This window comes from Gopherus evgoodei, chromosome 2, assembly GCF_007399415.2.
Source record: "Gopherus evgoodei ecotype Sinaloan lineage chromosome 2, rGopEvg1_v1.p, whole genome shotgun sequence".
NCBI lineage: Eukaryota > Metazoa > Chordata > Testudines > Testudinidae > Gopherus > Gopherus evgoodei.
In genome coordinates, this window is record NC_044323.1 from 10,903,527 (window position 1) to 10,930,257 (window position 26,731).

At 48.1% G+C, this 26,731-nt stretch overlaps 2 protein-coding genes and 1 long non-coding RNA gene across 8 annotated transcripts in view; all 3 read right to left on the minus strand.

The window, feature by feature from the left end:
* ACAA1 (acetyl-CoA acyltransferase 1) overlaps nt 1-9,575 on the minus strand; it is a 31,726-nt gene extending 22,151 nt beyond the window's left edge. The window contains exons 1-5 of one of the 2 annotated variants that reach the window (XM_030549986.1): nt 9,390-9,575; nt 7,035-7,128; nt 6,644-6,701; nt 1,548-1,627; nt 1,113-1,155 (exon numbers count right to left, since the gene is read on the minus strand). In XM_030549986.1, coding sequence (XP_030405846.1) covers nt 1,113-1,155; nt 1,548-1,627; nt 6,644-6,701; nt 7,035-7,128; nt 9,390-9,575 — 461 coding nt within the window. Of the gene's footprint in view, nt 1-1,112; nt 1,156-1,547; nt 1,628-4,826; nt 5,398-6,643; nt 6,703-7,034; nt 7,129-9,389 lie in introns of those variants that run through there. The other variant, XM_030549985.1, reaches the window with a different exon arrangement.
* LOC115645394 lies at nt 3,588-4,813 on the minus strand. Its single transcript, XR_003998730.1, has 2 exons — nt 4,329-4,813; nt 3,588-4,117 (listed from the first exon to the last, which is right to left on the minus strand). It is a non-coding gene; the product is annotated as an uncharacterized LOC115645394 (long non-coding RNA).
* Nucleotides 9,576-13,769: 4,194 nt separating the features above from the next.
* The window catches only part of LOC115645395 (mitogen-activated protein kinase kinase kinase 3-like), a 123,876-nt gene continuing 110,914 nt past the window's right edge, over nt 13,770-26,731 (minus strand). For all 5 annotated transcript variants that reach the window (XM_030549991.1, XM_030549990.1, XM_030549987.1 and 2 more), the window contains 3 exons: nt 24,666-24,795; nt 23,089-23,266; nt 13,770-19,985 (listed from right to left, as the gene is read on the minus strand). In XM_030549991.1, the coding sequence (XP_030405851.1) occupies nt 19,757-19,985; nt 23,089-23,266; nt 24,666-24,795 (537 nt within the window). In that variant the 3' untranslated portion in view covers nt 13,770-19,756. The remainder of the gene's footprint in view (nt 19,986-23,088; nt 23,267-24,665; nt 24,796-26,731) is intronic.

Here is a 26,731-nt window from a genome sequence, read left to right on the forward strand (position 1 = left end):
ACTTGTCAGATCTGTGCGATTCCCCGAGGCACTTCAGGCACGCTTCGTGGGGATCGCTGGTAGGCATGGGCTTCTTGCAGGCCGCACACTGTTTGAAGCCCGGCGAAACAGGCATGAGCCTGGCGCCGGGTGTCGGGAAGGGCTAAGCCCCCGGCGAAGAACTACTTAACAACTATTTAACTTAACTATCTACTTTAACAACTATAATGGACTAGAGATGAACGATAGATAAACGATAGAGAACTAGGAGAGCTAGGGACGTGGAGGACAGCTATGCCGCGCTCCACAGTTCCAACGACCGACACGGCGGTAAGAAGGAACTGAGGAGCGGGCGGGCCGGCAGGGATATATATTGGGCGCCATGGCAGCGCCACTCCAGGGGGCGACCTGCCGGCCCACTGGAGTTGCTAGGGTAAAAAGTTTCCGACGAACGTGCACGCGCAGCGCGCACACCTAACTGGAATGGATGTGAGCAATCACTCGAAGAAGAAATATCTGTTACATTCCTGTGAAACACCAGTGACTAGCACAGATGAAATGTTCATTTCCTTACATGAGACAACTGGGACCTGAGATCAACACAAGCTGACCAGTGGCTTATAAAAAGCCAATCACAGATGGCATTTTTGCAGGTCCTTAGGTCTCCACACACAAAAAGCGCACACGATGGCAGGGTACCAGAGGGGCCTAACAAACCAATTCTTTAAAAAAGATTTATAAGGGTTGGATGACTAACTAGCACTTAGTGCTTGGGTTCCATTCTCAGATTACTCACTGCCTTGTTGTGACACTGTGGACAAGTAACTGTGGCCTACATTTTCAAGAGAAACTAGGTACACTGAGTGCCCTGCTTGACACATCTTAAATGAGTCTGGTTTTCAGGGAGTGGGTTCTCAAAACTTCTGAAAGAGTCAGGCCACTTTAAAACACCTCCTATGAGGCACCCAAAATCACTAGTTACTTAAATAAAGTCCAGACCTTAATCTCAGAGAGTCTATTCACCCATCTGTAACACAGGGATAATGCCTACCTCAAGTATGAGAGAAGTTATGGAAGGCAAAACACTATCAAGAAGTCTACAGGAGTAAATGTCTATATAGAAATATTCTTACCCACAGGCCAAACCGATGTCATAAGATCCATTTCTGATGCCACCTGCAACAAAAGTACTGTGTAAACATTTTTACCACCACTTAGCAGTAAATATTTGTTCAGTATCTTGTTACTCAGAGGATTATATTTTCTTGAAATAAGGTAGCTCGCTCTTTTTCAAGGACAGATGATCATTTTCAAAGAGGATTGTTATGACTATATTGAGTTCCTTTGACTAACATTTCTACAGAGTAGAATTTTGGGATCTTCACAGAACGTTTCTTCCAGACCTAAAGGCTATATTCATTCAGATTCAAAAGTACAATAAATTCACAGGGAAAAGAGAATTAGGGATGAAATAATTATTTCAGAGTCTGGCTCCAGCAGTCTAAATCACCATCAACCAAGGAAAATTCTGATTCTCTGACTGCCCATAATGCGCCTAACATGCTTACCAGCTATATTGATCACAGCTTGCAACCCAGAGGAACATTGTCTGTTAACACATGATAAGGGTACAGTCTCTGGAATGCCACTAGAACAGAAGACACAATAGATAAGGCACAGAGTGAAAGACACCACATACCAAAACAATAACAATTTAAAGAGGAAGCTAATCTCTTAAATTCATTTAACTCAATCAGTTCTAACACAATGACAGACATATCTATTGTCAGACTGCTCTAAGGCCATGGCTACACTACAGAGTTAAATTGACTTAAGTTACATCAATGATCATAAACCATTTTAATTACATCACTTCTGCATGTTCACACAACGCTCCTTCTTTCAGCAAAGCCATCTGCTGTTGGTGCTGTAACATGACAGGGAGAGCAGTGCACTGTGGGTAACTATCCCACTGTGCAAATCACCACCATCTGCCACTTGGATTTCTGGGAATGGATTGTAGTGCATCATGGGTGTGGGCTCACAGCTCCATGATGCAGTTTTCTAAATCCCATCATCCTATGGGATTCTGAATATTTATCGCACTGTTTTTCAAATGCCCCTATAAACTTTGCACCCGCCATTTCTGCCTGAAAGCATGGCTCCTTGCACGGCTCTCCAGTCTTGTGATAAGCTTACAAACACAACTCAACTAATCCTGCAGGATTTCATGAGCTGCAAATCTGAACAGGAATTTGTTGCACCTGCCCTGCTGTGTGCCATGGAAAGAAACAATTCAGGATTGATATTGGTATTCACGGAGCAGCTGCACAGTGGACCATCACTACTGGGCTCAGGAAACAAGCACCCACTGGTGGGACTGGACTGTGATGCAGATATGAGATGACAAGCAGCGGCTGCAGAACTTTAGGATTTGCAAAGCCACCTTCCTTGAACTGTGCATGGAGCTCACGCTTGCCCTGTGGTGCACAGACACTAAAATGAGAGCTGCCCTCAAGATTGCATGGAGCTCACGCTTGTCCTGTGGTGCACAGACACTAAAATGAGAGCTGCCCTCAAGATGGAAAAGGATGTAGCAATCGTTGTGTGGAAGCTGGCAACTCCAGACTGCTACCGGTCAGTCGTGAATCAGTTTGGGGTTAGGAAGTCCACTATGGGGGTTGCAGCAATACAAGTGTGCAGGACCACTAATCACCTTCTGCTATGAAGGACTGTGACTCTGAGCAATGTGCAGGAAATAGTGGATGGCTGAGGTGGGGCGATAGATGGCATGCATATCCCAATTTTGGCCCCAGACCATCTTCAAATGGAGTACATCGATAAAAAGGGCTACTTCTCTATGATATTGCAGGCGCTTGTGGATCACCGTGGGCATTTCACTCACTGACATTAATGTAGGGTGGTCTGGGAAAGTGCACGACACACACATCTTCAGGAACACTGATCTATATAGAAAGCTGCACGCAGGGACTTTCTTTCCAGACCAGAAGATTCCAACAGGGGATGTTTAAATGCCCACAGTGATCCCGGGAGACCCAGCCTCGCCCTTACTCCTGTGGCTCATGAAGCCTTACACCAGAAATCTTCCCAGCAGCAAGGTTTGCTTCAACAGGCTCAGCAGGTGCAAAATGACCGTAGAATGTGTGTTTGGCAGATGAAAAGGGTCGCTCCATTGTCTTTTTGGCAGTTTAGACCTCAATGAGGAAAATATTCCCATAGTCATAGCAGCCTACTCTACTCTGCATAATATTCGTGAAGCCAAAGGAAAAAAGCTTCCCCACGAATGGAGCATTGAGGTGGATTACATGGCAGTTGATTTTGAAGTGTCAGACACCATGGCTATTACAAGGACTCAACAGGGGGGCTATTCAAATCAGGGAAGCTTTGAAGCAGCATTTTAACAGTGAGCCCTAATAATGTATCTTTCTGTAAAGCATTCAGCCAGGCATTGTTTAATTGCCACCTTGAATGACCCTTGTAATGATTGCTGCCTGAATTTCAACTGTACTCTGCAAATGTGCCAACTGCCAATGTATATGAATTTCTGCTGCAACCACTGCGTGTAGGACACAAATAAAGAATCACTGTCTTGTAAGACTACGTTTTTATTAAACAGCAATACACAGATTTACATTTCTTACAGGAGACATGACACTGAGCAGCACTCTCTGAAATGAGAATCCCACAGCTGCATGTAAGTCCAGCTGTCACTATGGAACATGTCCCTAGGAGTGGAGTGCAAGGGCCAGAGACATGTGAGGAATGCGTGGGGAGAGTTTGTGGAGGGCATGGAATGCAGTTCTGTATGGGCACCTGGGGGACTCTAGCACGGATGTTTCAACTGTAGCACAGTCAGGGACCTGAGCAGCTGTTTGCTCCTCTGTGAACTTTATATCTGTTCCTTTGACCCTCTATTATCTGTTCCTGCCCTGCCTCCTCTCCTGGGTATCCATTTCTAGTTTCTCATTTATTGTCTCTCTCTACACTTCGTGCTCGCTATCTGTAAGATCTGACGATTGCAGCACTTCCCAAAACATGTCCTCCTTACTCCTTGTTCACCTGCTTGTCTGATGGAGGCGCTACACTGGTGTGTAGGAGCTGGTCCTAAAGGGCACCTCTGCAGAAGCAAAATAAACAATACACAGAGTCAGTATTGCGTGTACTCACAATCTTGAAGCGTAAAAGTTACGTACACTTCTTTATCGCTTTCCCTTGGCAAGCACACAACATGGCTGGAGCACTAAACATAATAAGTTTGGCCCAGAGGGAGGTGATGCAGAATGAGACAAAGGGTCTGGATGGTTTCAGAAGGGGACCAGTATAAGTACCTGGGGACACTATTCTGAATACTGGCACCATCTTCCAAGATGTGGGTGATTGAAGCTGATATCTCACTACTGAGGGTAACCAAGGATGCAAGGGGCATCTCCTGCATGTGTGCGGCTTCAGACTGAGTCCACACGCTGCTTGCCTGTGCACTGCTTTGGTTCCTGCAGAAGTAACTGCTGACTGGAACGGCAAAGGTTCCTAAAATGGAGGGAGGAAACCAAGTAGCTCTGACAAGGAACATCTGGCAGAGGATTGCAGAGTACCTTCGGGAAAGTTTCCTAGAGACCTCTATGGAAGACTCCCAGATGATCCCGGTGGGCATTAACAAACTTTATGCAGGGTCCCCACTGTGTAGCTGCATGGGGAATGAGAAGCAGATGAAAACAGTAGCTAGTGTTGTTAATTTCTATCCCGTCTCCCATGTGCACCATGTAACAAAATAAAGGACACTTGTACCTCATGTAACCATATAGTATCAAAACAAAACAACTACTTACCGAAGCTCCCCCTTTCCCGCTTCAGGCACGACAGAGTGCTGGGACTGACTAGATCCCTCTGAAGTCAAAAAGAGGTCCTGGCTTGCCACACCGCTGGATGTCCCTGTTTCCTGTCCCACATCTTCCTCCAACTCTACCTCCTCGTCCACCACTTCATCCTTGGGGTTGACTCCGCTGGCTGCTGCCTGCAGTCCTCCTGAAGTATCCACAGGGCTCTGGGTGGTGGTGGTGGGGGGGTCGCCACCAAGGATGGGGTGCAGCTCCTTGTAGAAGTGGCATGCATTTGGCGCCACACTAAAGCGACTGTTGGCCTCCCTTGCCTTCTGGTGCGCCTGCCTCAGTTCCTTGGTCTTAGCACAGCACTGCTGCATGTCCTTTTTGTGCCCCTTCTCCTCTATGCCATGAGCAATCTGCTTGTAGGTGTCAAAGTTCCTATGGCTGGAGTGGAGCTGTGACTGCACAGCCTTCTCTCCTCACAGACCCAACAACTCTCGTGTACTCCAGACAGGAGCGTGTTTGCTGTGGAAAGTCGGCATTGCCAGCTGGAAAGATGTTATATGAACTGTCCACACTGAGCAAACAGAAAGCAGAATTTCAAAAATTCCTGGGGCTTTAAATTGGGAGGGGCACATGCCTGTGTACCTGGCTGCAGGGCAGTGGAATTCAAATTACTGACCAGAATGCACATGACAGGCATTGTGGGATACCTTCTGGAGGCCACTTAGGGTGTCATAAGCAGGCGCTCTCATTTGGTCACAAAAACCTCTACGCCATTCGTTGAGATAGTTTTATTACGCTGGTGTAGCAAGAGAGTTAAATCAGCAGGAGGCACATTGCAGTGTGTACACCTCCACTGTTTTGTTGACAAAACCCGACTGTGTAGTGTAGAAAAGACCTTTGGACTACTCAGTGATCTGTATTGTGGTACAAAAAGCAGCAGGTACAATAAATCCCTATAGAATAAAATCTGTTTAGTCACACAGCACCAATGACACAACCCTGACATCCAGTGAACCCCACTAGGAGTGAGAAGAGAATTCAGTCCTTAACCTCTCTGCTATCATTGCCAGTTGTGCTGGTGCAAGAAACAGAGACAATGATTCACGAGGTATTGGGCAGAGCCAACAAATCATTTCACAAGAGCCACTAAATATCATTTGTGCAGTAATGACTTAGTTACTACCAACCCAACCTGAATTCACCTCTAGGGGTGCAAGGCTATTCAGATCGTTACCAATTTCCTTCTTGCCTTCCAAAATTATTTTTCTACCTCATTTTTGCTAGTTTTGCTAGAAATTGGTAACTACATGTAAGAGAATATATTAAAAGCTAATATATTGTGCAATAGAGCTTGATCCTCCCACTCTGAAACGTATCAGAGGGGTAGCCGTGTTAGTCTGGATCTGTAAAAGCAGCAAAGAATCCTGTGGCAGCTTATAGACTAACAGAGGTTTTGGAGCATGAGCTTTCATAGGTGAATACCTACTTCGTCAGATGCATGTAGTGGAAATTTCCAGAGGCAGGTATATATATGCAAGCAAGCTAGAGATAATGAGGTAGTTCAATCAGGGAGGATGAGGCCCTGTTCTAGCAGTTGAGGTGTGAAAACCAAAGGAGGAGAAACGTGTGAGAAGATACAAAATAAGCAGGGACTTTGAACTGCAAGTCAAGGTTTAAACTTCTAGTTTAAAGATTAGGGGGCATTAGCTTTAGAAGAGTTCAAGAATCACATCTCTGCTTTTCTCTCAGTACCCAGGAGAACTCGGTGCCAGAGAATACAACAGAAGAAGTCTCACTCCAGGAGGGAGAAAATTTACCTTAGAAATTGGGCAACTCTCGCAGTGAAAGCCCCAGCTCCAGGTTGCAGCACATTGCCTGCATGTAAAGACATTAATTCCAACTGATTAGCTGCATTTCCTTTATCCTGGCTATTTAACACTCTGTAGATGCTTGAGCGTATTAAGATCATCAGAGTCAGTGTTTTAGAAGAACTCTTAAATCAGAGCCCACGCCCCTGACAGAAGAGTAAACAGCCTCCCAGCAGAAGACGCACTGGAGATTAAGCTAATACTATTCCAGTGCAGTGTTAACAGCGTATTGATTTCAGAGCTCTGCATAGGTGGCATCCACTGGCCACAAAAAGCACTCTTGTTTTCAGAGAGGACCGAGACTGGAAGTTTAAGTTCGGGATGAAGAGGACTCACTTACCAACACAGATATCTCCCACTTTCTCAGGACTCAGATTGACATCTGTAAGCACAGCTGTCATAACAGCAGAGAGCAGCTCATCAGGAGTAGTATCCTGAAAGGAAAAATGGCACATCCTATTAAGTATGCAATGTTGTTGTAGCCATGTGGGTCCCAGGATATTAGGGAGACATGGTGGGTGAGGTAATATCTTTTATTGAATGAACTTTTGTTAGTGAGACACACAAACTTTCAAGCAAAGAGAGGTGTACTGTCGGGCGGTGGGTGTTATTTCTGTATTGAGGCATGTACTTCAGCAGCAGTCACTCATCCATTAAATTCTCCCTGGAACATTCCCAGACTAGCATTAACTTCCTGAATACCACAATCAGCTTCAACACTGGAACCTTACAGACAAACTATATACACCTCTACCCCGTTAAAACGTGGGGAGGGGGAGTTTGCACACTCCAGTGGACCAAATTAAGTTTGATATAGCGCGGTTTCACCTATAACGCGGTAAGATTTTTTGGCTCCCGAGGACAGTGTTATATCGAGGTAGACGTGTACAAGAAACCCACAGATCATAACACCTAACTTCATAAATCCAGTAACCACTCCAAACGCACCAATAAATCTGTTATCTACAGAGCCAGACACTCAGATACCACAAAATATGTACCGAGGAGCAAGTCTGTGATACACACCTTAACTCACTCAAAACCACCTTCACCAAACAAGGACATTCCACCAGAGAAGCAGATCGCACCACTGAACAGGCACTCAAATATCCAGAGAGAACCTGCTTCAGTACAGAAATAAAACCCCTTCCACCTGCACACCCCTAATTGTTATCTACCACCCCACATTGGAACCCATAGAGGGTATCATCAAGCAATTATAATCCATACTCAATGGAGACTCCATCCTGAAAAAAATCTTCCCTGAACCCCATCTTCTGGCCTTCAAACAACCCACCAAACTCCTCCAAAGCTCATCATCAGAATGGACCAGGATACACCAACTCAAAGTGGCTCCCACAGTGCACACTCCCTCTGGGCTTTCCCCCAGCCCCTCCTCCCCTCAGGGCTCCCCCAGTGCACACCCCCTCAAGGCTCCCCCAGTGCACACCCCCTCTGGGCTCTCTCCCAGCCCCTCTTCCCCTCAGGGCTGCCCCAGAGCACACCCCCTCAAGGCTCCCCCAGTGCACACCCCCTCTGGGCTCTCCCCCAGCCCCTCTTCCCCTCAGCGCTGCCCCAGCGCACACCCCCTCAAGGCTCCCCCCCACCCTCTCCTCCCCTCAGGTTCCCCTCAGCCCCTCAGGACTCCCCCAGCGCACACCCCCTCAAGGCTCCCCCCCACCCTCTCCTCCCCTCAGGTCCCCCCCCAGCCACTCAGGGTTCTCCCCCAGGGCACACAACATCCCTCAGGGCTCCCCTCCCCAGCGCATACCCCCTCAGGGCTCCCCCCCAGCCCCTCCTCCCCTCAGGGCTCCCCCCCAGCGCACACCCCCGAGTCAGGGCCCCCCCAGCGCACACCCCCGAGTCAGCGCTCCCCCCAGCCCCTCCTCCCCTCAGGGCTCCCCCCCAGCGCACACCCCCGAGTCAGGGCTCCCCCCAGCCCCTCCTCCCCTCAGAGCTTCCCCCCAGCGCACACCCCCGAGTCAGGGCTCCCCCCAGCCCCTCCTCCCCTCAGGGCTCCCCCCCAGTGCACACCCCCGAGTCAGGGCTCCCCCCAGCGCACAACCCCGAGTCAGGGCTCCCCCCAGCGCACACCCCCGAGTCAGGGCTCTCCCCTAGCACATACCCCCGAGTCAGGGCTCTCCCCTAGCGCACACCCCGAGTCAGGGCTTCCCCCAGCCCCTCCTCCCCTCAGGGCTCCCCCCAGCGCACCCCCCCCCCGAGTCAGGGCTCTCCCCTAGCACATACCCCCGAGTCAGGGCTCCCCCCAGCCCCTCCTCCCGTCAGGGCTCCCCCCCAGAGCACACCCCCAGCCCCTCCTCCCCTCAGGGCTCCCCCCCAGCCCCTCCTCCACTCAGGGCTCTCCCCCAGCGCACCCCCCCGAGTCAGGGCTCTCCCCAGCCCCTCCTCCCCTCAGGGCTCCCCCCCAGCCCCTCAGGGCTCCCCCCCAGCGCACCCCCCCGGAGTCAGGGCTCCCCCCCCAGGACACACCCCCGAGTCAGGGCTCCCCCCAGCGCACACCCCCGAGTCAGCGCTCCCCCCAGCCCCTCCTCCCCTCAGGGCTCCCCCCCAGGACACACCCCCGAGTCAGGGCTCCCCCCAGCGCACACCCCCTCAGGGCTCGCCCCCAGCCAATGCGCCCCTAGGAGCTGGGCCCCCCGCCTCCACCCCCAGGGTTCCCCCTCGCCGGGGTTACCTTGAAGCCGCCCCGCTTGGCTTTGGCGATGGGAGTCCGCAGCCCGTGCACCACCACCACGTCATCGTCCTGCTCCCCGTCACGGCCGGGCGCCGCCGCTACCCCCCCGCACGGAGCCGCCCGCAGCGCCGGCCCCCCGGCAGGCCTGGCCGCCAGGTGCCCCACCACCACCGCCACCCGATGCATCGCGCGCCCAGACCCGCAGCCTCCCTCAGCCTGCGGCCGCGCAACACCCTGCGACAGAGCCAGCCCGCCCCGGCCCCGCCCCCGTGCGGCTGGGGTGCCGCCCCCTGATTTGCATAACATGGCGCCCGGTGACAATTCCTACCTTCGAGGACTGGGCTCGTGGGAGACTACAGGTCCCAGGATGCAACGCGCCACCATGAGTGGACCTACTGGTGGCGCGTTGCATTCTGGGGCCTATAGTCTTCCATCCTGCCAGTTGCGACTGCTGTGTCCAACCGGTTCAGTGCCCCCCCACGCACCCTGACGTACTGCTGACACTGTCCTGCTGGCCTCGTGCATGGGACGTTGTAGCTGCTACCTAGACGGGAGCTGTAACCTATGCCCAGTTAGATAGAGTCCCCTCCCAGCTCATAGGGTGACCAGACAGCAAGTGTGAAAAATCGGGACGGGGGTGGGGGGAATAGGACCCTGTATAAGAAAAAGACCCCAAAATTGGGACTGTCCCTATAAAATCGGGACATCTGGTCACTCTACCGGGTCAATTTTGGACCTATTTCTTCTTCCTCTCAGATCAGCCTAGAGTCAAACACAGCCCCCACTACTGTCAAACCCATCCTCCCCCATTTACTGAAGGCACTGTTCAGTACAAGACACACATTTCCGGGAGAAGGCCTGAGACTGGGAGCTGCTGGTGTCACCTTGTATGTAATTCATGAGCAGCTGGCCAGAGCATCCAGGTAATTCAGCTGGGAGTGATTTGCATGCTGGAGGCTGTGTGTGAGCAGGACCAGGAGTGGTTGCTCTGACAGCAAAGCAATTTAAAAGGCAGGGGTGCCATTTAGCGGTGGGGGTGGGGTCTTGCCTTCCCAAGGTTTGTAGCAGAGGTCTGCTCACAGCTCACACCCTAAACCCAGCTGGAGCTTTTAACTCCAACACAGCTTGAATGTGACATCTTACGAGTTCTGTGCTGCTCCCAGGCATCTGTACTGCTACCAGTGCTATTCAACTTATTCATAAATGATCTGGAAAAAGGGGCAAACAGGAGTGTAGCAAAATTGCAGATGATATAAAATTACTTAAGATAGGTAAGTCAAACCATACTGCAAAGAGTTACAAAGGGATCTCACGAAACTGGGTGACTGGACAAGAAAAAGGCAGATGAAAATAATTTTGATAAATGCAAAGTAATGCACATGGCAAAATATAATCCCAACTATACATACAAAATGATGGGGTCTAAATTAGCTGTTAACCATCACAAAAGAGATCTTGGAGTTATTGTGGATAGTGCTCTGAAAATCACTTCTTAATGTGCAGTGGCAATCGAAAAAGCTAACAGAGTATTGGGAATCATTAAGAAAGGGATCAATAATAAGACCACAAAATATCATACTGCCACTATATAAATCCATGGTATGCCCACATATTGAATGCTGCATGCAGATCTCGTCACTCCATCTCAAGAAAAATATACTGGATTTGGAAAAGGTACAGAAAAGGGCAACAGAAATGATTAGGGATATGGAACAGCTTCTGTATCAGGAGATATTAAAAAGACTGATTTTTCATCTTGGAAAAGAGATGACTAAGGAGGGATATGATAGAAGTCTATAAAATCATGAATGGTGGGAAAAATTGAATAAGGAAATGTTAGTTACTCCTTCACATAACACAAGAACTAGGGGTCACAAATTAATAGGCAACAGATTTAAAACAAAAACAAAATACAGTATTTCTTCACAGTCAACCTGTGGAACCCTTTGCCAGGGGATGTTGTGAAGGCCAAAACTATAACAGAGTTAAAAAAGAACTAAAGATGCAGAACCATGCTCTGCGTGTCCCTAATCTCTGTTTGCCAGAAGCTGGGAATGAGCAACAGGGGACTTGATACTGGCCACTGTTAGAAGACAGGATACTGGGCTAGATGGGCCATTGGTCTTACCCAGTATGGCCATTCTAATATTCTTATATCTGTCCCTCCACTGTAACCCATTAGACTCCCCTTTCCTCCCAGAGCTGTGATAGAACCCAGGTGTCCTGACGAGGTCGGTCTCTCTGCAGAGTTAGTAACAATGTAAGAATATACATTAACATTTTAAACCTCACCAATGTTCCTTAAGTGATGTAGAAATAGAGAAAGAACTGACAGGGATTTGTAGGGGATCTTAATGCCTGACAGTCTCTGTTAGCAAGAGTTAGGCTAACTGTAACCCTAATAACACGAGATTTGTAGAAGCAAGGATTGTGTGAGGCAAGTGGAAAAGAACTGTGAGAGAAGTTGTTTCACCCTTGTGTAGATAATACCAAATGTAGGCTGGAGTCTCTTAAGTGAGAAAAACAAGATATCAGGATGACCTATGTATAAACAAAATGCAGCTGTTGCTTATTATTGTCTGTAACAAAAGGATAAATGCTGCTGTAATTGTTTACCTCTTGAGAGACCTGTCTAGGAAGGGGAGACCCTATGTCCTAGTGCATTCTCTCCCTGCTGTAGCTGCTAAGCAGAATAAAGTATCTGACTGCTGCACCCAACCAAAAAGTGGAAACTAAGTTTTTCTCTGACAGTGACTTGCCACAAGATGTCAGAATGTTAGATCCTCTCAGCTCTAATACTAATATTTAAATTTCTTTCATATTGGAATTAGAGACAGGGCTCCTATCCTGTCAGCTAATTCCTAAATTATCTACCAAAAAACTAGAGCAGTGGTCCCCACTGCAGTGCCAGTGAGTGCCATGGCACTTGCCAGGGCATCTATGTGCACCCGCCTACTGGCTACCAAACAAGCAACTGCCAAAATGCCACTGACAAGTGGCAACACCAAGAAGCGTCACCACTGAAATGCCGCTAAGAAGCAGCATCATCAAGAGGCGTTGCCCCAAAATGCCACCGAAAATCAGCAGCATTTCGGCGGTGACACCTCTTGATGATGCTACCTCTCGGTGGCATTTCAGTGGCGACGCTTCTTGGCATTGTCACTTCTCAGCGGCTGCTCATCCAGCAGCCACGCTCCTCGGCGGCTAGTCGTCCGGCACCCACCACACGGAAAGGTTGGGGACCACTGAATTAGAGCTTTCAGGTACCTAATTAACCCCTGGAATCACAGTTAAAATTACCCCATCCTACCAAAATCTGAAATGGCACCCCTGATAAAGGCATTGCAGGCTGGAGTATGAGGGGACACAGCTGTTCAGCAGCCCAGATTACACCCTGGGGTATCACCATCACAGTGATGTTCTGGAACAGCCTTCCGAGGGGAGCAGTGGGGACAAAAAACCTAATTGACTTCAAGACTGAGCTTGATAAATGTCTCAAGGGGATGGCATGATAAAACTGGCTACAATATGCACTTATTCAATGCACTTGCAGTCCCGTAACAAGTATTTTTCAAGTTTCAGAATAATCATGACACTATTAGTGATTGGGTTGCCTTATGCTTCCTGGCACAAAAGACTTGTGCCTGCACAGACACCAGAATGGCCAGTTAACTGCATGCACAGCACTTGGGACAGAACAGAAAGTTTTCTGGTCAAAAAAACCCAAAAACACACTCCCATCTGAAACATAATCTCTGTCTGCTGTGGTAGCACTTACCCTTATACTCTGAAGGCTGCAGCAACCTGAGGGTGATTTAGGCCTCAGTCCTAAAAGACTCATGTCAGCAGCCCAATTGAAGTCAACAGGGTCACTAATATGAGTGTGTTACTCACCTAACATGAGTGTGTTACTTGTTCAGGATTGGAGCTACCGCCACTCTTGAGAGTCAGTTGTCTCCTGTGCAGGAATCTCCACAGAAAGTGGAGAGATTGGTCAGCTAGCTAGGGGCTGCTTTAACTTATGCTGGGTAGCTACAGCTCCGTCTACTTATTGAGCACTGGCTGAGTGCAGGTGTGCTTTGTCTTGCTCCTGACACCATCCCTAGGCCAACCTCAGGGTGTATGTGCGTGTAGAGGACGGGGGTGTCAATTGCCATAGGATCTGGTTACACTGGTTTCTAGCAGTTAGGCTCCTCTGCACTAGGGTAATTCTCATCCAACCAGTTAGGGCCAGATTCCTGCACAGCACAAAATGGCTGAAACAGAATAAATAAAATACTATACCTGACAGAACATGCATCTCTATTAATATTGTGTGTGCACACATACTATAATGCTGCACTTATAAGATGAAACAGGAAAATTGGTTTCACAATACCACAAAGTTAAAAAATATTTAATTTCATGCATGGAGCGGGGAAAAGCATTTACAGCATTTTACAAAGTACATTCAACAAGGTGTCCTGCTTTCCAAACCTGCAGTATTAGCTTCTGTTTCATATGGGCTAATTCCTGCAAAGTAGAAATCATTTCTAAGACACTTGCCGTACTGCTACTATAGTGAGTATCTATGCGTTTCCAGGCAAGAGTACTATACCAGTGATAGCATCTTTGATCAGACTAATGAAAAGGCAGGAATTTGCAAACGAGTTTCATTACACAACTTGGCCTCCTGAAGCATTTGCTTTGTAACACCAGCCTCAATCCTGCAAACACTTAAAACGTGTGAGTAACTTTAGGCACGAGTGGTCTCATTTAATGGCGTTACTTACATGTGTAAAGTTACTCCTGGAGCCAATCCAACAAAGCACATGCGTAGTTTCTGTTTTGCTGATTTGTGTAACATGAGCGAGTACCCCACACTTGGGGAGCGTGGGTCTTTGTCACCCTCTACTGGCTGTTGCACAAAAGAGGATGAAAGTCTACTACAGCTGCTAATAATTACTACTTCAGCGCAGGTAGCAGCAACTCATGCATTTACCAGTGAAGGTAACAGGAGTTCTGATGGCCCATGTGGGGGGTGTCATTATATTTACAGGATAAAGGCCTAACCCACTGGATAAGGAAGAAGAACTCGGTTGCATTGGCTGGGATTACAAAAATACATGATGTGTCATTTTCAGTGAATAAACCATCGCTGTTTCATCGGAGTTGCCAGCAGTAAGATGTAGTGACCTGATTCACCTGCTTATTCCCTCCCTGGAGCAGGTGGGTGGGGAAAGGCTAAGTCTTGACTCCCCTTCTTCCATTAATCTCTGGCCAGGGCAGCCACGCCAGCATGGGTACAGGTATTGCAGGGATGGGTGGGCCCACAGAAATCATGGCCAGCTCGGAGCAAGGAGGAAGTGGGGGGAGAGACTGTGACTCAGCATCATGTCTCTGAGTCACACTGCCTCCTGGAGCTACTGCTGGGGGCAAGCAGTTTAGGCACCAGCCTTTGTGCAGGACTGTTTCTAAAGTCAGACTGAAGCCCTTGAAGAGGGGCTGGTTTGGAAAATACATCCACTGAGGCAGATAGATATGGAACAAATAAGCTAGAGTAAGTGGGCCACATTCAGTTCTCAGTTATGAAGCATCTGACTGGATTCACATCAGCATAATGGAGAACAGGATTTGCTCCCAACACATTTAAACACAGCTGTAGTTACAGTGTCTCAGTTCTGGTCCTTGTATGGACAGTACGATCCCCTATTCCCAAACTCTACCCTGCATGGTGCTCTCTTTTCAAGTAAAGCCTAGTCTCCCAGCTCCGGGGTGATCACGACCTGCCCATCCAACAACCCTAACTGGACTAGTGCATATAGGGCAAGGTGGGACATACCATACTGCAGGAATGGTCAAGCACTGGACAGAGTGATGCATACAAATTTTTTTCAAGTCTCAGACCTTAACAAATACATTATTTCTAGCAAAACCCAGTAATCATTGGCTTAAATAGTCTCTCAATGTTACTTTTTTTCAAGAATAAAAAAAATATAGCCGTCTCTGCAGGCTGAATCATACAAGGCCTCTGGTTCCAATTATGGCCTCAATCTTACCCTCCATGAGTCAGCTTTCTATATCCCCAACTGTTTTCTTATATACAACTTGCTGGCTAATGATATTTGGCCTGGTGTGAAGGAATTATACAGATTTATAGGCTACAGTATAGAGTCTGATGATATACAATATCACACTTGAGCCTTTTCCCTAGATAAGGAAAAAAATTACAATACATATACATGATACAGTATTGATAATATTCCCCAAAAAAGAGCAAGATTTGATATGAGCGAACTGCTTCTACTATACATTAGATGAATGTACTTTCCAATTCCTTACATGTAAAAAAATATACATGGAATCATATTACATTCTCTTTCCCTCGTTCTATTTTATACAGCAAAACACTGCAAGGGCATTTAAAAAAAGGGCAAAGGCACCTGAGGAGTGATTTACCAGACAGTCACAGACACAGACAAGGGAAGGTCCCAATGACCAGGGCTGTCAGGAGGGGCACTCGGATGAAATTCACTCCTGTGCAGGGCCATGCACCACATAAGCCCTACATGGAGTGAAGTGGTGTGAGAGTTTTGTGCTCTCCCTCTATACAGGGGGATAGAGTTCGCTCCTTGTGGGTGTTGCCTTACATGCCATAGCTGCATTTAGAGTTAGATAACTTCTCCACTTGCAGAACTAAACCTAAGGGTAGCACTGCATAAGAGACCCAGGATCAGGCCCTTGATACAGCGCTCCTAGGAAAGTTACTGGCAGTTTCTGTTTGCGCAAGGCCTGTAGGATCGAGCCCACTGACATTCCTACACCTGAACCCCTGCCAGCCCCGGGATGCTAGCCAAGCTTTTGTGCTGCAGGACATCACCTCATGACAAAGCCTGGTGACTGCAAACATCAAACAAAGAGGCATGACCAGGTTGCCCTATGGCATCACAGGAGGATGTTTCGCCCACACAAAATCATTTAAGGAAGGCAGGAGAGAAAACTGCCCTCCAAGCCTAGGGATCTCTCTCAGTAGAAGTAGGGTGAACCTGCACAATTTGGCTACTGTCAAGGTAGCTTTTAATCTTTTAAAAGCTCTCCCTTCGCCCTCACTATTTATAATAAGCCTCTCAGCAGCCTGCAGTGGAACGAGGGGTCTGTCATCCCCTTCGTGGATGTATACCCAGCTTTGTTCTCATAGGGCTCAGTCAAGCTGATCCATGCAGGTACATATGTGTGTCAGATGCCTCCGTACATCCCCGCAGAGGAGTTGCTGAGGGGCTGCACCTCCCGCTTCCACAGAGATGGGCAGAGACTTGACTCCACTCCCTGAAACACTCCTGAGCCAACATGGAGGGGGAAGGCAACTGTGCTAGGAAAAGGGCTGGCACAGGTCACTTCCCTTATGGGGCAAGGAGTGATAGGGTGACCCTGTGTCCTGTTTTGGCCAGGACAGACCCTTTTTTCAGCCCTGTCCCAACCATCCTGACTGACAAAAATGGGCATTTGTCCCATTTGCTCATCAACTTGATCAGTTGGGGGGTGGGGGGAGGGCTTGGGCGAGCAGTGACGCCAGCCCTAGCCTCGCATGTGGGAGGGGTCTTGGGAGGAGGGGGTGTCGGGTCTAGCCCCACGCAATGTCCTGTTTTCCCTTTGAGAAATATGGTCACCCTAAGGTGGGACTGACTTGTGACTGCAGCCTGCCATACGGGGCAGCACATGGCTGAGTTGGTCCGGAAGCAAAGTTTCAGTCAAAGCACCGAGCCCTGGAATGGACTTGCAGGTAGAAAGGAAGCCTGGAGGAATTTGTTTAGAAACAGCATCTAGAAGGGTTCCATGAACCTTGCAAACAGATCTTTAAAAGTAGGTCACATTTCAGCCCTACCCATGCACGGCATCACATTGCTCATAGTTCAGCGCCTATGGTCAACATTACCCTACCAGCCCTCTGAGAGACCGAGAATCAAATCCAGATGGACTGGCTAGGAGTCAGATTTTGTTCTCAATTAATTAAAAAAGAGATTGAGGACAATTTGTTTTTTAAAATCAGGCCAGCGAATGGGGAAATTGTCAGATTCAAAATAATTTAAAACATTTTTACATTTTCCTAATAATCCTTTAAACTCTTTCTTTATGGAAAGTCCTACTGACTATAACAGAGTGATAAAAGCACCTAGCAAATGGGACCCTGACCCATGCCTGGACTCCTGAGCAGTATGGGAATATAAATAAATAAAATAATAATAATAATAAAGACTTTTTGAGCCATCTGACAGAATTTAATAGAGAACTAGGGGCTTGATCCCATTCCCATTGAAGTTTAACAGCACAACTCTCCCTGATTTCTGTGGTGCAGAATCAGGGCCTACGTTCCTCCCGCAGAAGCCTCCAGAATGATATTCTCTGTTCAGTTCTATGGGCAGGATTCTGCTTTCACTCCGGTGTAACTTCATTGAAGTCTCTGGAGTTTGTTCCTGATAAGAATCAGGCTCTAGGAGCACTCAGAGTCCTTCGTACGATCCCCATTACATTTCCATAAAACCCAAAGCAGCTGCACCACTGTAGCGCTTTAGTGCAGACACTACTGTGCCAACAGGAAAGCTTCTCCCCTTGGCGTAGTTAATCCACCTTGTAGCTATGTTGGTGGACGAAGCTCTCCCATCGACCCACCACTGTCTACATGGGGCTGGGGTAGGTTGGCATAACTACTTCGCTCAGGGGTATGGACTTTTCACACCCCTGTGCGACGTACTTATACCAATATAGGTCTGTAGTCTAGACCTGGCCTCAGGACGAAATATGCCCCTCCACACAGAGTCTATGTATCACTGAAGTCCCACAAATCTCCCCTTTTGAGGCCTTGAGAGGTGCCGAGCCCTCGTGCTAGTTCTGTGCACTGGGGTGAATTCCATCTCCCGCATGGGCTTTTCTACACTTGATGCTCTGCAGCGTCATCTAGGGCCTGATCCTACAAGGGACAGAGCTGAAGGCGCTCGGCGCTCTGCAGGCTGGACCCTTCGTTAGCAGCATATTGGAACTGGTCACAGGCTGGCACAGCTAGGGATATGAGAAAACAGTTACTTACACCCTCACCTGTTCTGTTCCCATTAAAATCAGTGGATGAGGGTTGTGTGCGTGTGTTGCTGAGAGGCTGCTCCTCCCCCTCCCACACAGGTGGGCAGAGACTTGACTCCATTCCTGAAACACTCCTGAGCCAACATGGAGGGGGAAGGCAACTGTGCCAGGAAAAGGGCTGGCACACCTCACTTCCCTAATGGGGCAAGGAGTGATAGGGTGTCCTGTTTTGGCTAGGATAGACCCTTTTTTAAGCCCTGTCCCAGCCATCCTGACTGACAAAAATGGGCATTTGTCCTGTTTGCTCAACTTGATCAGTTGGGGAGGAGGCAGGGCTTGGGCGAGCAGCGACCGTTTCAGCGGGAACAGGATCAGGTGCTGAAGAACAAGCTTGTGCTGAGCTGAGGGTGCCACTGGCATCAGCATCATATAGACACACTTATCCGCTGAACAGTGAATGAACACACAAAGGTCCTGTGGCCAGCTTTACCAACGAATAACCTACAGGGACCTTATTGTATCCAGAGAAGAAGAATGCCTTGCAATTTTACAGGTACAAGAACGCCGACTCAGCATGACTGCATTGTAGTCACGTCTTTGACTGGATAGCTTGTGCTGAATGAGGCTCTCACTCCACTGTAACCACCTAAGGCACAAAACAACCCGAATCCTCCCCTCTGAAGGGCTGGAGATGTTGCTATGGACTTTGCCTCCCCTCTCCACTCCCACAACAAGATTGCTTTCCCCCTTTGACACGAACGACACACCTATGCCGATCATTCTGTGGTCCTGGGTTTGTTTCCCTTTGCTTCATGCCTGAATACCTCTCGGTGTCTGTCAAGCTGTAAACGGCAGCCACTGCTGAAGAGAGACCGCTTCCCTGTGGGATGTTGCCAGTGCTGCTTTCACAGCCAGCAGGGGGTGCCAGAGTTCGTTCCATCATTCCTCTGAGGCAAGGGAGTTACTACTCCCAGCTCCTCCGCTACAAGACATCCAATCAATAACGGAGGGGGGAGGGGGCGCGAGTTTGCCCCTAGCATCGATGGAGATGTGTTCCAAGGATGATCCCCAATTCCAAATTCCCTCCAGCCCCAAACGTGGTGACAGCCACCTGTCTCCAGTTAGATGGTCATAAGTGCAGCTTACAAAGGAAAACCGACACTGGCCCCCTAGCTTACACTGAGGAGCGAAGGATCCCAACCCAGGCTGAGGTCTGCATTTCAGAGCGCAATGGTCTGTGGGTCTGTTTTTTAAACCCCCCACCCCCCATTTCCTTTTATCTTTCACCTGCATTTCCCCTAACCCACTGCAAGGGACTAGAGGCTGCAGTTCATGAATGAATGTCTCAGCAGGTCCTCTGCTGTGGGCCTCCGCTTCTCCTCCACAAAGATCTGCTTGAGGAAGTTGCGGCAGGAGTCCGAGACACCGACTGGGAGCTGGGGCTTGGTCGGCTGGGTGGCAATTTTGAAAATGGCCGCCATGGCTTCAAATTCCGCCCAGGGTGGCTTTTCTGTTAACATCTCCACCACAGTGCAGCCCACGCTCCTGCAATGGAAAACAGAGGATTAGAAAAAAAGACTTTCATCTAATTGTCCTGGCTCACTCCCTGCCCCTAAATCTTTCACCCTAAACTATTCCCTAGACATGAAATTCCCTAAATTTAGGGCTATAAAGATACCACAGACAGATCACTTTGGAAATAGAAGTCCTCTGTTTAGGTGAAATTCATCCCAGTGCAGAGGGCCAGCACATGGGCTGAGTACTTAAGTCTCAGTGAAGGCCTAAATTCAAGAGGGATGTAAGAACAGGACTCAGTGTATATTCTGCAATTCAGCAGATTCTGCTGCAGGATTTGCCCCTTGCTGCAGAATTTGCTCCACACTTTCAGCTGTCATTTTGAAACCAGGTTTCTAGCCCTTACGGTTGTGCAGGTAGATGCGAAGCATGTTGTCAAGGTTAAGAGACACAGTGATGTCTGCTTCTATTTTCAGGAGAGACAAACAACAGATTTGAAAGGTGTGAATTGTTTCATGCACTTTAACTGATTGTCATCTTTCAATGTTGGAGTTAACAATCTGTGATACACTGAAATCTAGAACTGGAACAAAACAAAATAAATTCAATTTAATGTAAAAAATAAACCCAGAGCAACTGTAGTGATTACACTGGACAGCTTCACAGTTAATTCAGTCAACCCTCCACTTTGAAAACAGATGCAGGATTTCCACCAGAATGCTACAGAATCTCTATCTCAGATACCTATATGGTCCTCATTACTGCAGTCTCTGAGCACCTCATGATCTTTAATGCATTTATCCTCATCTCCCCACTGTGGCAATGCAGTGCTATTATCCCCATTTTACAGCTGGCACACTGAGGTCCAGCAGTGTTGCTCTGCTCAGCACTGCAAGGACTAAATGACTTAGATGGCTAAGGCCATCTCTGCACTGTCACTTTTGCCAATATAACTTATGATGCACAAGAGTGAGAAAAAAACCACCCCTCTGAGTGACATAAGTCACACCGACAGAAGCACTGGAGTGCACAGTGCTGTGTCGGCGGGAAAGCTTCTCCCACCAACGTAACTACTGCTGCTCGTGGAGGTGCTTTTATTATGCTGACGGGAGAGCTCTCTCCTGTTGGCACAGAGTGGCTACACGAGCGATCTTACAGCTGCATTGGTACAGCTGTGCGGCTGTAAACTCTCTAGTGTAGACATTGCCTAAGGCTCATTTTCAAAAATGACTTCGGAGCCTGAACCTCACTAAAAGTCACTACTGAAAGGAAGCAATGCCTGAATACCTTTAAAAGTCAGAGCCAGACAGACTAAGGGTCAGATTTTTCTAATGTATGGACATGCAGAGAGGTGCCCAGTGGGATTTTCAAAAGCACCAAAATGGGTTAAATGAGAGTTAGGCACCTTTGAAAGCCATGCTAAGCACCTACCTGCAGCTTTAGACACCGTTGAAAACCAGGCCATACGGGTCTCGCCCAAGGTCAAACAAAGAGTCTGTGGCAGAGCAGAAACTTGAACGCAGCCATCTCCAATCTCAGGTTAGAACCCTAACCACTGGGCAATCCTTGCTGCAGAATTAAGGTCCCATTTGCTAGGGGGTTCCCCAGGGTCTTGGTGAACTGGTACATAGGTTTGTGCTGGTCCTCTTCACAGGGGCGAATTTCCCCTCTTAACAAAGGGCAGCATACAGGCCTGAAAGGGTACGTCTACACTGCAATTAGACACTTATGGCTGGCCTGTGCCAGCTGACTCGAGCTCACAGGGCTCGGGCTAAGGAGCTGTTTTATTGTTGTGTACATGTTTGGGCTCAACCTTCAGCCTAAGCTCTGGGACCCTCCCACCTAGCAGCCTGAGCTCTACACCCTGTGCTGTAGCAAAGCTCAGGCTGCAACCTGAGCGTGGACATTCACACCACAATTAAACAGACCATTAGCCCAAGCCCAAGCCAGATGGCACAGGCCAGCTGCGGGTTTTTAATAGCAGTGTAGCCATCCCCAAATTGGGAGGCAGCTCGCTGGGAATATTTTGTACCTATATTGGTCGGTAGTAGCCGATCTACCTTGCAAATTATGTTTACTACCCAAAGACATCTGCAGCCAAACAAGGCTTTGCTCCCTGTCTGGCTTCCTCTCCCATTTGCTTCTGGGAAGGAGGAGTCCAGAAGAAGCAGCCTGAATAAAAATTAAAAAAAAAGGGCAGAGGCAGAAAAAAGCAGGCCGGCTTCCCAGCCCTTGGGGTGGAGTCCTAGCAGCATGGCATTTCCTCCGGCCTCATTTACACCAGCTTGGCAACCTTGGCTCGTAATCGCAATGAATAAAACGTAGCTGCACTTCCTATCAACTGGAACAGGTGGCAGTAAGGATGTCTGCCAATGACTCCTCAGGCATTCTCCCCAGTGAGTAGCAGCTACAATGGCTGGTTTCCATCGAGCCCGGTTGTTGGAAGGGTCAAGGGAATATGTGCTGTGCATTCAGTATTGTTGTAGTTCATTAGGGTGATGACTATTATTCCAGCTGTTCAGGCTCAGGGCCCAATCCTGCAAAGCTCAAGTATCCAAAATGTTCAAGAGTCGCCACCAATTTTGGATGCCTCCAGTTTTGAGATCCCACCTGCAAATCTCGACAGCCCGTTTTTCAGAGCTCGTGCAGTTCCCAGGGAGGGGAGGGTGCTCAGGGTTACTTAAAGGCAGATTCAAGGAATCTCCAGCTGGATGTCCAAAGAATTGGGGCACCCAAAATCAGCATCCAGGTTGGAAATTTCCAAAAGTGAGTAGGGATTTGGGATGTTTTTGGGTGTCCAGTCTGAAACACCGTAAAGGAGCCTGAATTTCAGTAGATGCTCAGCACCCACTCTCTGGAAATCAGACCTTTAAGGTGTCTCAAGCTGAGCATCCAAAAAAAAAAAAAAAAATCACTAACCACTATTGAAAATCTTGGTAGTCAGTTCTAACTATAAGCACACTGTTCCAGCCACTAACCCATACTGTCTTGCAAATGTTAGTTATACTGGTTGGCCTTGGAAAATTAACCACTGTAATTCTTGAAGTGATGAATGGATACAGGCTACATTAGAAAATTGCAGTGCTGACCCACTGCAGTGGAGATTCTGCCCTGAGATTACTTGGTTTCTTACCACACGTCAGCTTTCCTTCCATAGCCTTCTCCACTGATCACCTCTGGGCTCATCCAGTATGGCGTTCCGGTGACCGATTTAATTCCTGTTCCAGACATGCAGATGGTCTGGATGCGTTTGCTGGCTCCAAAATCTCCTAATTTCACATTCCCAGCAGAATCTCGCAAAATGTTGGCACCTAAGGGTCAAGCACAAAAACCCAAGAGATAAAATTGCAACCAGGGCCAACACAGCTCCAGCAAGGGAAGGCTCAGGCAAAGGGCCAGCATTTTCAGAGTTGGAAAAAACGACATTTAGCTACATGAAGGCACTATGCTAGGGACTTTTTTTTTTTTTTTAAACTGGAATTTTCAAAGAGGCCTGTCTCTTAATTCCCTGAAAATCCCACCCAAAGCGCTTTACATACCTAGCATCAACTCCAAAGCACCCCTGGGAGACAGTAAATAATTACCAATCCCGAAAGAAACAGGAAGATAAACTAAGTCACAGAAAAGGTATGGCCAATATCTTCCAAAAGTGACTTCTGGTTTATGGTAACTCAGCATGAATGTCCATTACCTCAGGCCTGGTGCTAAGCTCACAAAATTGCAAAAGGAGCCAATGGGGGCTCTCAAAATTAGTATTTCCAATTGGACACTCAATATTTGGGGCATACACACCCCTGCCAAGTCAGAGGTCACTTTTGAAAATTCTGGCCTAAGGAACTTATTCAAGACCACACTGCAAGCCCAAGGCAGAGCCAGGGCTAGAAACTATGTGTGTCTCAGTCTCTAGAGCTGTGCTCTGACCATGAGGCACAGAATCCTACTGTGGTGGAAAATTGGGGCCCCCCCGATAATTTGGGCTTTGCGTAGTTGGTTGGGGCCTACCTAGTGGCTAGCAGGCCTGAAACCTTGGCCAAGGCACTGTGTGCAAGGGGGGGAGGGGAGCAGAGGGCAGGCGATGGAAAGCCCTAAAAACAGGAACAATTTTCAATATGTGCGTACTGCTTATAAAATATAATAGCCGCTTGTGTGAAGCAATAAGGTAACCTATAAGTGTGAATCACAGACCATACCCCCCCACTCCATTTGTGTAACCATGCCACCCTCTACCCCATTTGTGTAACTACCCCATTGTGTAACGGACCCCGTAAAAAGACAATTGTGTAATAAGCACTTCATAAAAGGCAAGGTTGTAACAGCGTTGAAAACCACCAAACGCCCTCTACTCACATTTCGCCCATCCTAGGCAAGGTTGCATCAGATGGCTGGAAAGTACCAAAGGACTCTAACTCTATTTTTCCTAATAAGGTTGCTGTTACTGAAGCGGGTGTAATTTTAGTCCTAATATGGTTATCATTACTTAACTATGTGTAATTTGTTCGCAGTTTTAAGCTTTAAAAGTCTCCGCATGCTTTGTATCGGGGGCACAGATTCAACACTGCTATCCTCAACGCGTTGGTGTGTGTCAATAAATGGGCCCTCAGGCTTGAGTCTCTGAACTAAAATCAATGCGTGGGTGACTTTTTCCACGACACTACTTAAGGTGCTACTAGATCAGAGCAGGAAGGCGATCTCACAGTCCAATCTACTTACCTTTAATATCCCTGTGGACAATCATATTGCTGTGTAAGTAGAAGACTCCCTGCAGAATCTGCCTGGTGTACTTCCGGGTGACGTTCTCGGTCAGAGCACCATATGCTTTTAATTGGTCCTTTATGGAACCCTATTGGAAATTAAACACATATACACAAACCACAGAAGTGAATGATGCGTATTGTGTCACACTGGCTTTTATATTTCTGTGACCATTTTCTGAGAGACAAGCTGGGTGAAGTAATATCTTGTATTGGACCAACTTCTGCTGGAGAGAGAGAGAGGCGTTTGAGCTACACAGAGCTCTTCTCCAGGTCTGGGAAATGTACTCAGAGTGGCAGCTAAATATAAGGTGTAACAGACCGTTTATCATAAATAGTTCAAGGTTTTCAGGTTTACCTTCTGGTTTATAAAAAGCTTTACTGAATCTAACTGAGATATATAAAAGAGGAATATATGAAATCAGAGCCACTGAAACATAATGGAGCAAGGATCACACCTGAATTACAATATCCCCATGGGACGGATGAGAAAGGGCAGTATTGTACCTACAACCCTTGCTAACGCAACATAGTTCTCTATCCCCCTCTAGTGGCTGGATCACATCATTGGTCAGCTTGTTTGTAGAAAATTCGTTTACATAAGCTTGATCCTCTCATCACTTGAGCGAAAGGAACACCTCCATTAGTCTGGAGCTGACTCGGAGACTTCTACACATTGCCCAGGCACTGAAGCAGGGCAAAGAGACACTTTCTCTTAGCATCACATTTCTAGGGTGACCAGATGTCCCGATTTTATAGGGACAGTCCTGATTTTTGGGTGTCTTTCTTATATAGGTTCCTATTACCCCCCCACCCTGTCCCGATTTTTCACATTTGCTGTCTGGTCACCCCTACACATTTCCCCAGGCTGGGGAAACTCAGCTGGAGCTACCGACATCCACAGGCCTATATAGACAACCAGATGTAACAACATCCCTGGTTGGATCCGCTGCCAAGATTGATCCTAGGAACGCTGGATCTCAAAACATGAGTTTTTACTGCTGAAGGTAATGAAGTGGGTGCATTACCTCAAGCAACAGGCTCTGAGGCTTTTAGGTCTACAGCTCCCTGGCTCAATCTCCAGGTAAGCCAGCCAGAGTGGTTGTTCCATAGAGAGGATTTACACGAAAGGAGCTATCCAGCTACAGGACTCCAAATGCTGAGGAAGGATTCCATCCTGTCTGAGGGAAGCTCGCCCTGGCCCTTGTTTTATGGATAGACAGTCTCCAGGGCTGTCAGTCTGGCACCTTTCGCCCACCGGGGAGCAGCAGGGGTTGTCTGGGTTCTCTGTTCAGTCTCCCACTGACATTTTTATTGTCCCTGACCTCACCCCACCGCAGCCTGAGCTTTTGCTTAGCCCTGGATTCCTGTTTTGCTCCCTCCCACTTTAAAGGGGGTGGCCAATGGCATTCCAGGAGGAGGAACCTAACACGGGTCCTCCCCCACTACAGCTGGGTATCATTTGGGGTTCTGTCAATGTCCTCTGATGGAAAATCTTTGGTTAGGCATTTGAGCTCTCCACTCTTTGACCTTCTGTGGATCTCAATCTGTGGGGTGGGCGCTGGACATGAAGGTTGCACTGCGGCAGGGCCCTTTTAAGGATCTCATCTTGTACTAGAATCAAACAGACCAGCCCCTTTCGCCCTCAGTTTAATGTAAAGGAGGATGCGGGTTGTGTGTGTGTGGAAGACACTCCAACAATTGTTTAAATGGGTGAATTACAAACCGACAGGCTATCGACACCGGCTAGCGCTAGCCATGGTCCGGAAGGTTCTGCACAAGCTAGACCCCATGCAGCTCTTGCCAAGCCAGCTGCATTAAATCAGAATCTCAGCCAGAGGCAGCACTTCAGAACTGCTGCTCCATACAGCTTGGAAGTTGGTCCTCTTCCACCAACAGTACAAAAGAAAGCAGAGCCCTGGGCTGATGTTGTGAAATAAGCTTTTGCCGCAGAGCGAAAGTCAATCTTTATTTGGCCAGAGCGCTGGTTTATCGGAAGGAAAACAAACATTCCGATCCAGGAAC